A 12,924-nucleotide genomic window follows, 5' to 3' on the forward strand; every position below is an offset into this window, starting at 1 on the left:
CCTATTGAAGCAGTGGTCGTGGTTGGGGCCATAAAAATGCTGGAGACATCTCACATTGTTTTTGTTGACGATCTTGTTGAAGAACTCATTGACATATTTGACAGGGAACGCACAGACAGCAGAGCGATTCATTGGTTCGACGGAATCTGGTTTGCTTTGTGCAAACACCCCGTAGAGAATATCATCATTTAGGTTGGCACCTATTTGCTTAGCGAGCTGGGTCCCAGGCTTACTGACATACGCAGCTTGGAGAATATTAAACACTTCCTCCCTTGTGGATCTCTTTCTTCTCTTTTCTGTGAGAATACACTCCAGAGGCATTTCCATGTACGAATGCAAACCAGAGTCTACGGAACAGAACCTGATTATTCTTGTGTGAAAAGTCTGAGCATCTAGAGTTTCCCGCTGGACCGTCAAAAAGTAAATAAAATGGTTGCTTTCAAAGGCGTGGACATACTTAATGGGGTAGGAATCTCGGAACTCAGGTAGAACATCAATATAGGATTGGTCTGTCAAAAACTTAAAACCATCTTGCGTTTCCTTTAGCCTTCTCACAGATATCGAATGCAATGAATGATCTGGAAGGTAAGAAGAATTTATGGTATTGCCCACGAAGAAGTTGATGAATCGATCCTTTTCAGACAGCAGGACTTTGGTTCCCAGGGCACTCACCACACAGTCAGGACATTGGCTGGGCTCTTCATCTGCCTGTGGAGAGTACATGCAATGAACCTCCGACTGTATGTTAGCAGTATTGTCAGGTGGAAGGACGTGTCGCTGGCAGGTCCCTCTGTGGACACTGCCGCAGCTAATGAGTTGGTCATCATAGTATGTGTCAACAAGCAGAGCCATGTTGATGTTATCTTTCCAAACACCACCTGATAAATTGGCTTTGTGGCTGCAATTCTGACATGGGAAACAATCTGGGTGTTCTAGCACAGGCCCAGTCTTGTACTCAGCAACCTTCTGAAGGTCTTTGTCATTTAAAACGTAAAGGTAGTTAATGGCACCGAGGTAAATGTGATGCTTGTGGGAAACGACATTCTGAATGGGTGTTTCTGCTGTGAAGTTAGGAAGCTGATACTGCATGTTCACATTCATCTTGGACTTTACTAGTGCCTCTTTACACTCCCCATTGCTCTTCTGCACCAAGGTAAACAGAAGCACAAGGATGCCAGGTGCAAGCACAGCAGGGGCCTTCATGGTGAGAAGTTTATCTGCCAAAACATGTTCAAGGCAAGAGCAGTTTAGCTGTTGTTAGAAACAAAGAAGAAACTGAAAGAACTATACCAGTTAAACTATTAGAAACAAATCTTCCTAACTGGAATTTTTACATTGAGTGAAAACAAAAAACTCTAGCTGGTTTCACATAAAGATGCATTGTGCAGTTGGACATGACTCTACATAGTCTAATTTTAGAACTCAAGCCATGAACAAGTAATTTTAGAGAACCATTATGAGATGCAAACAATGTTCTGTTCTGTAACAGCAACTAGGTTAGATTCATTCAGCAGCGAAGTCAGAAAAATAGCAAACTTCTTTCTTAACCTTTTGCTGGTTGTTTAATGTGGTTTAATATCTGTGGTTAATGACTAGGTTGATATTTAAACTTTCTCAGTTAGTCAAGTAAAGGAATTGTGGTTCAGATTCATTTATTCTACAAGTCACAGCAGGCATTGTTTCCTTGGGAGCATGTAGAATTACTGGGCTAAATTTAGCTTCCTTTTGGTGCAAAACAATCATAAATTCTAGAAGCAATATGATCACATGCTGTTTATAGGATTTTGTGTGCAGAGGAAAGGTATGGTTATAATTTGGCTATAACTGACCTATTGTTTTGGATAGACAAATGCTTAACTTAATGTAAGATCACTGGGAATGTAAAAACAGAAAGCTAAAAATGTATAAAATAAAATATAATCTTTAGGACTAAAGTCCTAGAATTATTTCTCAGGGAAAAACAACATATTGTTCGTTACCAAGTCAAAAGTTATTTAGTTAAAAGAACATTATTTTAACATTCCATTGTATGCACAAGGAAAGTATTTCTACTAGGAAGCATAAGTGGATTTGTTATTCAGGTTTTAAAAAGTTAAGGTGCACAAGTTATAAACATTGTGAGTTCTACTTATAACAGCTATAGGCAAGGTTAGAAAATAAAGGCCTTAGAGAAATAGAAACCAAAAAGTTATTACTTCTTTCCCCCTTTTGAAAAAATGCATAATTCTGACAGGACAAAGGGAGCCTCTAAAAACATACTGGGCATTGTAACTATGCCAAAGACTAACTCTAGGTCCACAAAAACACAACAGAATTCACTGTGCACGGCTCTGTGCTTACACTATGGGAAATGGGACATGGCACTTACCCTTCTGTGAACTTACAATGGGGTTGAGAGATAATACATATATGCAAATTACTATAATACATGGTATTATAATTTCCTGCATAGCAAAAACCAAATGCTAAAAGCATCAAGAGAGGAAGGCATGGCCTGTACTTAGGATTACTATGATCATGAGAAATATGGACAAGTCCAATATATTTCAGGTCCAGAAGACAAAGACAATGCCTATTCGATTCATCACTCTATCTCAAGGACTTGATATAGAACCTAGAACAGAGTAGGTGTTCAATAAATATATGTTGAATAAATGAGTGAATAAAAATTAAACAATAAGTTCAAAGTCACAGAACAGATAAGAGTAGTAGCCAGAGATTAAAACCAAATTTACTGACTCCAAAATCAAAGATAATTTTACCCTACCAAACTGATAGGAATTACAGGCATTATTTAAGAGGTAGTAGAAAGTCATTGAAGGGTTTTGAGCTGGAGAGTCATATGAGCAAGGTTTTACTCTAGGAAGATTGATCTGGAGGAAATGTGGCTTAGAGCAGGGAGAACCTGGCAATGAGAAGACCAGATGACAGGCATTATAGCCCATAACCAGGTAGTAAGGGCCAGAAGCAAGATGGTGGCCCCAAGAATAGAAAGGAAGGGATGAATGAGAGACATATTTGAATAAATAAGATTGGACACCTAAACTGGTGGAACACAAAGAGAAGGTAAAGATAAGCGGCGTCATCTGGGAAAAAGTGGAACAAGTTACAAACTAGGGTGGTCAGTAGGAGGAAGTTAGGCTAAAGATCAAGGAATATGATAAGCTGGTTTTGAATATGTTGAGTTTGATGTGTTATTGAAATGAGTGAAAACATTCTACTACAGGAATGACTAGTAGGTTTTACATTGTTTCCAGCAAGCAGGTTATCTGAAGTGAAGAATGAAGATTCCAAGCAGACAGCATATGTGCCAAGCAATAGAGAAGAATAATGAGAAGGATTTTGAGGAGAACCCTGCTCTTACTGGGAAAGTGGCACGATTGGTCTTGGGTGAGGTAATATCCATCTTAGATGAGACAGAGGCAAGTATAAGCATAAGTGCCAAGTATCTGCCATCTGTGCATTAGAAAGAATGAAACTTCAGGACTTGATCTTAGTGGGGCAATTGGGATTCTAGTTGGAATAGAAATAAACTTTGCATGTTATCTGCACAGAGGGGATGGTTAAAACCAAGAAAGAGTATGTTCATGGAGGGAAAAGGTGAAGGAAGAGAAGACAAACGAACCAGATCTCGGAGAATACGCACATTAGAGAAACTAGTGAAAGAAGCAAAGAAGGTAAGTTAGTTCAGGGAGGCGTCATGAGAGCCAAAATTGCACTGTGTCACAGAAGGCAGGCGAGGGCCTCAGGAAGGTGGATGTAATCCACACAAAAGCTCCTTCTTGACCTTTACAAGAGTAGGTTCAGCAGATTCAACAGTGGTATCAGACCACTAAATTGCAAGGGTACATGTGATGAGGAAGTAGAATGTTTGTCAAAGGAAGGACAAGCAGAAGGCAATATCAGGGTTGAGAGGACTTTAAGTTGCAGGAAAGACGTACACTTATTTGTAGGTCTCTTTTTCTTCTACTAACGTTTGTTGGGTATCTACTAAAGGCCAGGCACTGTGGTAGGTCTTGGAACCCAGAAACACGGTACCTTTCCCAGGAAGCTCACAGTCACTTGGTGGAGGCAACGGGTTGACAGAAATTATGGGAATGTGTAGTAAGGGCAGCCAACCAGACTGGAAATGAGGCTAGAGCTGAGTCTTGAAGGAGGATGAGGAATGGAAATTCCTAGTGGAAGAGCAGTTTGTGCAAAGATAAAGTGGCAGGAGAGAGCATATGATACAATCAGGAAAAATGCAAGTAGATGGGCCTAGAGAAGCGGGGAAAACAAAAAGAGCAAATGAGGGAGATAAAAATTGTTCAATCAACATTCCAAGGGATCAAAAAGAGGCATTTCCAAGAGCCCTGAAACATAAGAGAAGTCACTCTTTCTGAGACAGCAGAAGATGAGAAGTCACATAAAGATATAGGGACATTTAAGGAGTTCAGGGAATACGATCTCAATGTTCTAAAAAATAAATTAGGGTATATGACCATCTGCTGAAATTGATGGTTACAGAGGAGTGACCAGGGACTTCAGGGTAAAGGAGGAGGTTTAGAATATCTACAGCAGGGTATGCAAACTGAGGTCAGCAAGAAAGAAAGGATTGTATAGTAGCTCTGAGGGCTTCCTGAAGACACAATGTATATGACTTCCTCTTCACATTCATGAGATATGGAAGAAACCCAAGAAAGAAGGTCAAGGACACAATGATTTTAAGGATCCAAATGAAGACATCTGATTGAGGATATAGGCTACAAAATTATAGTTGGACCGGAGGGCAAAGCAGAGCTTCAGTAAGGTATAAACCATATAATAAAAATAACAATAACTTGTATACGAGTGTTTACCACGTGCCAGGCATTCTGCTAAACCCTCTGATATACTCTTTGTAAACACCCTGTGAAGTAGGAAGTATTATTATTCTCCATTTCTAGATGAGCAAACTTGCCAAAAGTCACACAGAACCAGATTCAATCCCATGTCTGACTGACAGGAATCTGTCCAGGATGTTGAATGCTTCACTAACACTGGAGCAGCTTCCTGAGCTAAGAGGGAGAGTGCACTGGAGCAGAAGTTAGACAGAGCTCTGGTTCTGGCCCTTTCCCTCTCTAGCTGTATGACTTTAGGCAATTCATTCACCTCTGATTCCCAGGGTCCAATAGCCTCACATGACTGCTTTAAGTATCAAAAAGAGATCTTATCCTTGAAAGCACTTTGTTTGTTACATAGTGTATACATGTGTGTGTGTATACACACTTAAACATGTATAACTATATGATTGTTACATATGTGCATATATATGTATATATATATGCATAAACTTGCTGTTTTTGAATGTAAGTCTCACTATTTTAAAGTATACTAGAAAAGTTTTGGCACTGGTAGGGGGAATAACAAGGAGTAGAAGAAAAGGATTTGGGACAAGTTGTTCTATTACAAGACAAATACAAACTACAAACTACAAATATGTGTCTAAACCTTCTAGAATACATTATGCAGAAAAATTAAATGCACTTCTCAAAATGCTATCAGTGTATCTTCTGAAATTGGGGACATTAGCCTAGTACATAATTTATCACTGTATTTTCTCTAGGAAAAATAATACGGGAAGAAAATAAACAAACTATCATTGTCAAAAGAAAAAAAAGCATTACAACCAATTTGCATCTTAGTTGATGCCCATGAATGCAGTGTGGAGTGAGAATGACTTTTTTCTTCTAGGCTTTTTGAGGGAACCTTCAACATGATCTTAAAAAAAAAAAAAATCTGAGGTATTATGTTTAAAAAATAAGTTTCCTATCTGAAGGTTCGTACATGTCTTTCATGGTACTAAACCTCAATCAACTAGAATCCAAGAAAATGTACAAACTGTTATCTCATTTGATGAGATGGCAAATTATAAGAAAACCAGTAGGGAAGGAGAAAAATTTTTTCTATTTAAGGAAAAAACCCTGCAGAATAACCCTGGAGTTAGTAACCCAGTCTCCTATACTTTCTTCATATTCTCTTGATAGCAAATGGTGACGCCATTTTTCAGGTTGAGAAATCAAAAAAATGTTAATTAAAAAAATTTTTTTATTAAAGCAAAAATATAGGACTAGGGCCCACTGTCAACAACAGAATTTTTAATTAAAATATGGGTTCTATTTAATCCTCAGATAACGAGAAAACTTAAACATCCTGTTTTATTAATCATTCCAATTAACTGAGGCCCTTCCCCGTTAACAATGGTGTGTGTTGGTCAGATTAGATCTTCTCCAGGAAATGTTTGTGTCCCTCACGAGGAATGGAGGAACACTTTGGGAAATATCTGTTGCTGAGCTATGCACACTGATGACACTGCCAGTTAACTGAGTGACAGCTGAGTGATCAAGTGCACAGGCTCTGGAGACAGACTGCAGGGTTTGAATCCATTCACTGTCTGTGTGACCTTCGGTAAATTTTTCTGAGCATTTATTTTCTCATTTGAAATATCGGAGTGATTATAGTACCTGTCTCACTTATGATGGTTACTCTGAGGATTCAATGAGTTAATGAACATAAACCACTAGGAGCAGTGCTTGGCACAATAAATATTCTCTATTATTGCTTGTTCATGCCCTCAACAAATAGTTTTTGAGCATGTACTGTGTTTGAGATACTGTGCAGAAGATATGAAAATAAATAAAAAACTTTCTAATTGTGAGATGAAGAGGCAGACAAACGGACTACAGTTTAAACTCAACGTGGAAATGTCTATGGGAGCCCCTCAAGGGGAACTTATCCAGGCTAAGGGAGTCAGGCAAGTTTACTAATCAATCAGTCATAGTCCTTTCCTCACAATGCATTCCCAATACTGAAGCTCAGCATGGCGGGCGAGTGGGGTGGAAACCTGAGTTTTGGTTGTGGCAGTACAGCTAAATGGTTGTATGACCCAAAGCCAGTCACCCAACTCCTTTGGCCTTAGCTGCTTTCTTATTTGTAAAATTACAGTGTTGAACAAGTTGTGTGCTGGAGGCCCCTGGAACCAGCTAATGATGGCTTAGTGTACGCATCTCTTCCCAACTCGTGTTCAGTGACCTCATCTTGGTTGCTTGAAATCAGCCTTGGTGGGAGTATTTACCCCATAGAAGTTGGCAAACACTAAAAATCAGGGCTTATTTCCCCCCTGGAGGGATGGTTATTAAATACTTACAAGCATACCCCTGGGTTGAACCAATGAACGCTGAAGTATTTTCCAACTCCAATAATTTTCAACTCTGAGATTGTTTTTCTACGTTTTACTCCAATGCCATTAAACTGGCATATATTGCTCTCTCTTCTCTATCTATATCATCTGCCAGATCAGGCTGTGTGAGCAATTTTAATATTTATATTGGGAGTGACTCCAGAACTACTTTCATCTTTTATGTATTTTTGCCTTGATACATTTATTCCTGTGATGTGCTTGGATCAGGCTTTCAATATAAAATGTCTTTTTACTGTTTGTTTTTTCTTTCTTTCTGAAACAGCACTGGCCATTTAACCAACTTTGAGTTCCTTACTAGAAGGAACACGTAAAGATGATTCAAACAGACTGACTAATTCATTCTCTTAAAATGTCATGCATATAGCAGGTGAAACTGAATCACTCATAAAACATTTCCGTATTTCTTTTCAGTTGATAGTTAACATAAACTCACTGGCAAAACATTTCCTGGGAGTGATTATCTCAGTGGCACCTTGGTCATTAAGCTATTGGTATTTAGGGGTATTTCCTTTAAAGAGGGCTGCTCTATTAGCTACAAATACCAGCTTAACCTAATGGTAAGACCACATACTCAACTCTGTCTGCCATCTATCTACCTCTAGTTTTCTCATTTAACTAGCTTACATTGGGCTTTTCATGCCCTAGAAATCTAGAAATACAGTTAGTTCTCTAAGAGTTATTGAGTAACTACCTGTGCCTATCACCACTACTACTGTCACCATCATTGCCCTCATCAACAAAAACCTGTCTCAAAGCATATACCTGTGTTGTAAGCAAGTACTGATGGCTCATGAAAAAACACAACAGGTGTCATGGAATAGGTTTTTAAAAGAGAGGGACTTCCAAAACTTTGACACAGGTAACTCTGCTTTCCTTAGGAACTGATTTTTCTTAGAAATCATAATATTTTATAACTATATATATATAGGTAGTACTTTATAGCTTACAAGATGCCATCAACTACATCACCTCTTCTAATGTGAACGTTTTCTTAGAAGGTAAGCATTACTCCCATGTTTTCAGGGTAACCTGTCAGGGGAAACTCCCATGCTTTCATGACAAAACTGAGATTCAAAGAGGATAAAATATTATCTAAAATATGATAAACATGCAAGCTAGTTCTTACAAGTGTATTTCTAATTTTTTTAAGTATGATGCTTATTTGAGCTGTTTCAAATTATTTGCATTTCCTGGAAAAGATTTTTGTTCTAAAGGCACAATATTTTGAAAACTTTTTCTGCATTTACCTGCCCAGCCCCTGCTCTACTACTGGCAACTCTTTTGAAAACTCTCCCCTATCTAATGGGGCTGTCAACCACCTGGCTTATCTCTTCCCCACAAAGTGAGCTTGCAAACCAGGCTGGCCTTTTAGTGAATTCTATTCCTTTGACCCAGAGCTTGGACAGGGGTGAGCATGTGACTAAATCAAGGCGAACCAGGGTCTTTTGGGGTTTAATATAGATACTGGGAGGGGACCTCTCTCCCTCAAAAATCACTAGCACTGAGAATGATATTAACTTGTACTGTCTGATGACCATCTTTGTCACTGTGTGGAGAAAGCCTGCCTGAGCATGAAACTGACCCAAGAGGCAGGGGATCCTGGACATGAAGAAAGGCCACTAATGCTACTGTGTAAGCATCTGCATCCACCATGTCTTCAGCTAATGAGAACCAGTACATTTTTCCTTTCCTCCTTTCTTTCTCTTTCTTTTTTCCATCAGCAGTTTCATTGTGATTTTTTAAAATTAGTTAATTAATTTATTTTTGGCTGCTTTGGGTCTTTGTTGCTGCACGCGGGCTTTCTCTAGTTGCGGCGAGCGGGGGGGCTACTCTTCGTTGTGGTGCGCAGGCCTCTCATTGCGGTGGCTTCTCTTTGTTGTGGAGCACGGGCTCTAGGACTGAGGGCTTCAGTAGTTGCAGCACGTGGGCTCAGTAGTTGTGGCTCACGGGGTCTAGAGCGCAGGCTCAGTAGTTGTGGTGCACGGGCTTAGCTGCTCTGCAGCATGTGGGATCTTCCCGGGCCAGGGCTCGAACCTGTGTCCCCTGCATTGGCAGGTGGATGCTTAACCACTGCTCCACTAGGGAAGCCCCTTATTGTGATTCTTTTATTCCTTGTGCCTGAAAGTCCTGACTAAACAACGTCCACTCGAAGATTCTACAAACTTGTGAATTCAAACACAAAGTCAAGTGCAAAAAAGCAACTTTATATAAAACATTCAAGTAATTGGCAAAGACAGTTTATTTACTTGAATAATTTCTTTAAATATTTCACTTTGCATTTGGAGATATATCTACTAGTTAAAATTTCTGAGGTGCTACACTAGCTTTTTTCTGCTCTATAGTTTCAAATTCTTCTACAATATTTACTTAACATAATCTCAAGATAGAAATAATGTATCTAAGTGAAGAGTCAAAATATAAAAACTAGAAAACATTTCAATCCTGCTTATAAGTGTATAAGGGATTTATGATGATGGAAAATGGCCGAGGCCCCGTATTAAGGAAACTGCAGTCATAAAAACAGTCATGGCTAAATTCTCCAGGAGGACTTGCCAGAGTGAAATACTAAGGAAAATTCTTAGCCCTTTCTACATTCATATTATTTCCATTAATTTGAAAAGTAGGCCCATAAAAACAAAGCCAAGGAAAGAAGATCCCAATAGGAGATTCCTGATGACATTTAAAATACTGTATTTATAAACACTCACTGCTTATGAAGTCATATTATATCACATAATATTAATCAAATATTTGTGAGCTCCCATTGCATACCATGCCCTTGTCTAAATACTGAGAGTTTCTACCCTCAAAAAGTATACAGTCTGTGGATTTGAAGATAGCAAGATAAATGCTAAAAATCTAAATATGTAGCCTAAATTGAAAAGTGACAGATCTACTGGGCTGTCGAGAAAGCAAATTTTAAAACATGCCTTGTTCAACATTTGATTCCTAGGCCTAAAGCTTTAACACTTAGTGTTATTATCATCAAAAAACCTAAGCTGGGCTTCCCTGGTGGCACAGTGGTTGAGAGTCCGCCTGCCGATGCAGGGGACACGGGTTCGTGCCCTGGTCTGGGAAGATCCCACATGCTGCGGAGCGGCTGGGCCCGTGAGCCATGGCCGCTGAGCCTGCGTGTCCGGAGCCTGTGCTCCGCAACGGGAGAGGCCACAACAGTGAGAGGCCCGCGTACCGCAAAAAACACAAAAAAACCTAAGCTGACTTTAGAAAGGTAAAACAATACATGTCAAAAATCCCTTCTACTGTAGCCAGACACTACCTTGACAATGATTTCTAACAGTAAGTCAAAAGGACAGAAGAAGTCTTCAGGGTTTTTCAGCCCACACAACTGCTCATTTATATGACCACATTTAAATGATTCAAAATTCCCATGAGTTAATCTTATGCCTAATATTTACAGACTAGTTTGCTTAACAACATTGTTCCCAATAACTCATAAGCCTTCTGGAGAACAGGTGGGTGTAGTGGAGAGAGTATGGGCCTTGGTGTCATCACACTCTGATGTGATGTGAATCTGGGCTTTACCATTTACATACCTTCTGACTCTGAGTGTCAGTTTCTTCATCTAAAACATGGGGATAATAATGGTACACATCTGTGGGTTGGCCAGGAGGGTTAGAGATGAATTATGAGACACTGGCATTCAATTATGCAGCATACACTGGCATCCAATAAATGTAGCTATTATGCTTACCCTCCTAAGTTGTGTCTTAGCCAGTTTCTGCGTACCTTCATCAAAAATGAGGAACTTGGCACAGTCCACTATGTGAGCCCACTCCAAATACTTGCTATTTCATCACCTTGGCCCTCTCATCTACAGTTTAAATAGTGTTATTTCTTATTTTTCCACGCTTTGGCCATCTTGTGGTTTTCCTCTAAAGCTGTTTCAAGTTCCTGAAGTCCTTCTTAAATTATCCTCCAAGAGATATGGGGATATATGTGTATGTATAGCTGATTCACTTTGTTATAAAGCAGAAACTAATACACCATTGTAAAGCAATTATACTCCAATAAAGATGTTAAAAAAAATAAAGTTAAAAAAAAAATTGTCCTCCAAGACATGGTAAGGGCCTTCCACACTAACGAAGAACAACACATAAGGAACCATTACTTTACCTCTTTAAAGAAGAGCAAACCCATGCCCCCACTGAGGTTTAGGAAATGAATATATAGGATGCTTAGTTAAATTTGAATTTCAGATAAACAATGAGTAATTTTTTTAGTATAAATATGTCCAATGAATGTATATTATATGACATTATGAGTTGTAAGCAAATGGAGAAAAATAAGGGAATAATCACCCTTTTTACTAACAGAACTTAGATTGAAAATATTTTGGCCAAACCTATTTATCTGTTGGAGTAGAACTGTATTTTTAAGGTTTTTGTAGCACATGTATGTTGCAAAACTGCATATGTTTTTGTTGTTGTTGTTGTTGCTGTTTTGATGCTGTGTGTCTAAAACATGCTGTTTTCAAAGTGATTATCAGGGTAACCTGTTCCTAACAGATGGTTTTAAATATCATGTGAAGGTACAACTATGTAAAAGGAAGATTTTTTTTTCTACTAAAAATCAAGGAAAACATTTGTGTGCTTGTAGAGAAAAGTTATAGTGTATACGGCAACCTATCACTGACATTAATTTCTGAAACAGAAAAAGTATTCCTATATTAATATGTATACTTTATTTATAATAAAAAGCTTATTAAAATTCATATATAGGTCACTATAGGAGAAAACAAGTTAAACATGGTACAAAAATAATTTTCATGTGTTATAAATATTGTTTTAGCAGCTCCTCTAAACAATTACTCTTGATTATTATACAAATGTTGCTTCTTTGATAGATACCTAAATAGTGCTCTTATTCAGATTCTTATCTAGTATTGTATCCCTTCTTCCAATAAACATTTTAAAAGTTGAAAATGACTGAATCATAGCACAAGAAAAAGCCAACATGCATTTTCTAGTTGTCAAACATGATCAAGATAATTGTCCAACTCTGATATGGTAACAGTAAAGATAAAAACAACAGAATTCCATTATATTCTCAACATTATCCCTCACACAGTCATAATCTGTTAGTAAATATCTTTGTCCTTTTAAGAATGGCTGAAAGTATTCAACTTCTGGGAAATAAGAATAAATGGACATTTGTTTTATCATTGTGCATATTGTAAGAAGTCCTGTTCAGAAAATACATTGAACTGTCAGTCTTGATTGATGGACAGGCTTTTGTTCCATTAATAAGCCGTAGGTCAGATAAGAATGTTTCACTGCCCTTGAAAATGTGAAGATTGAACTTTCAATGTTAAGAAAGTGCTAAGATTCTTGAAATCCTATAAAACTATTTTAAAATATTTTTCAGCCTAATGGATAGATGTAATTTTATAATTCAGATCGTGTAGAAGTGCTACCAGATTTTGTTCAATTAATCCAGGAACCCTGAATAACATGAATCCACAAATCACATTTGAGAAACATTTTTCTAACTACACAAATTAAAATAAAAATGAAAAAAAGCATAGCAACCTCTTCCAGTTGCATTCAAATACAGGGTTTGAACAGGATAAACCTGACTGAATGGTCAGAATGTGAACCACAAAAGGGAGACACAGAGAGGAAGCCAGTACATCACTCATTAATAAATCCGACATTTCCCTCCCTCAGTGTTTGAAAATGTCCTCG

At 38.2% G+C, this 12,924-nt stretch overlaps 1 protein-coding gene across 2 annotated transcripts in view; it reads right to left on the minus strand.

Annotated features, from left to right (window-relative positions):
- Positions 1-12,924, minus strand: part of MET (MET proto-oncogene, receptor tyrosine kinase) — a 127,854-nt gene that overhangs the window by 92,659 nt on the left and 22,271 nt on the right. The window contains exon 2 of one of the 2 annotated variants that reach the window (XM_022582727.2): positions 1-1,217. In XM_022582727.2, coding sequence (XP_022438435.1) covers positions 1-1,203 — 1,203 coding nt within the window. In that variant the 5' untranslated portion in view covers positions 1,204-1,217. The other variant, XM_089917484.1, reaches the window with a different exon arrangement.

This window comes from Delphinapterus leucas, chromosome 9 (genome assembly GCF_059928025.1).
Source record: "Delphinapterus leucas isolate spDelLeu-1000000601 "Yukka" chromosome 9, BTC_Dleu_Yukka2, whole genome shotgun sequence".
Classification (NCBI taxonomy): Eukaryota; Metazoa; Chordata; class Mammalia; order Artiodactyla; family Monodontidae; genus Delphinapterus; species Delphinapterus leucas.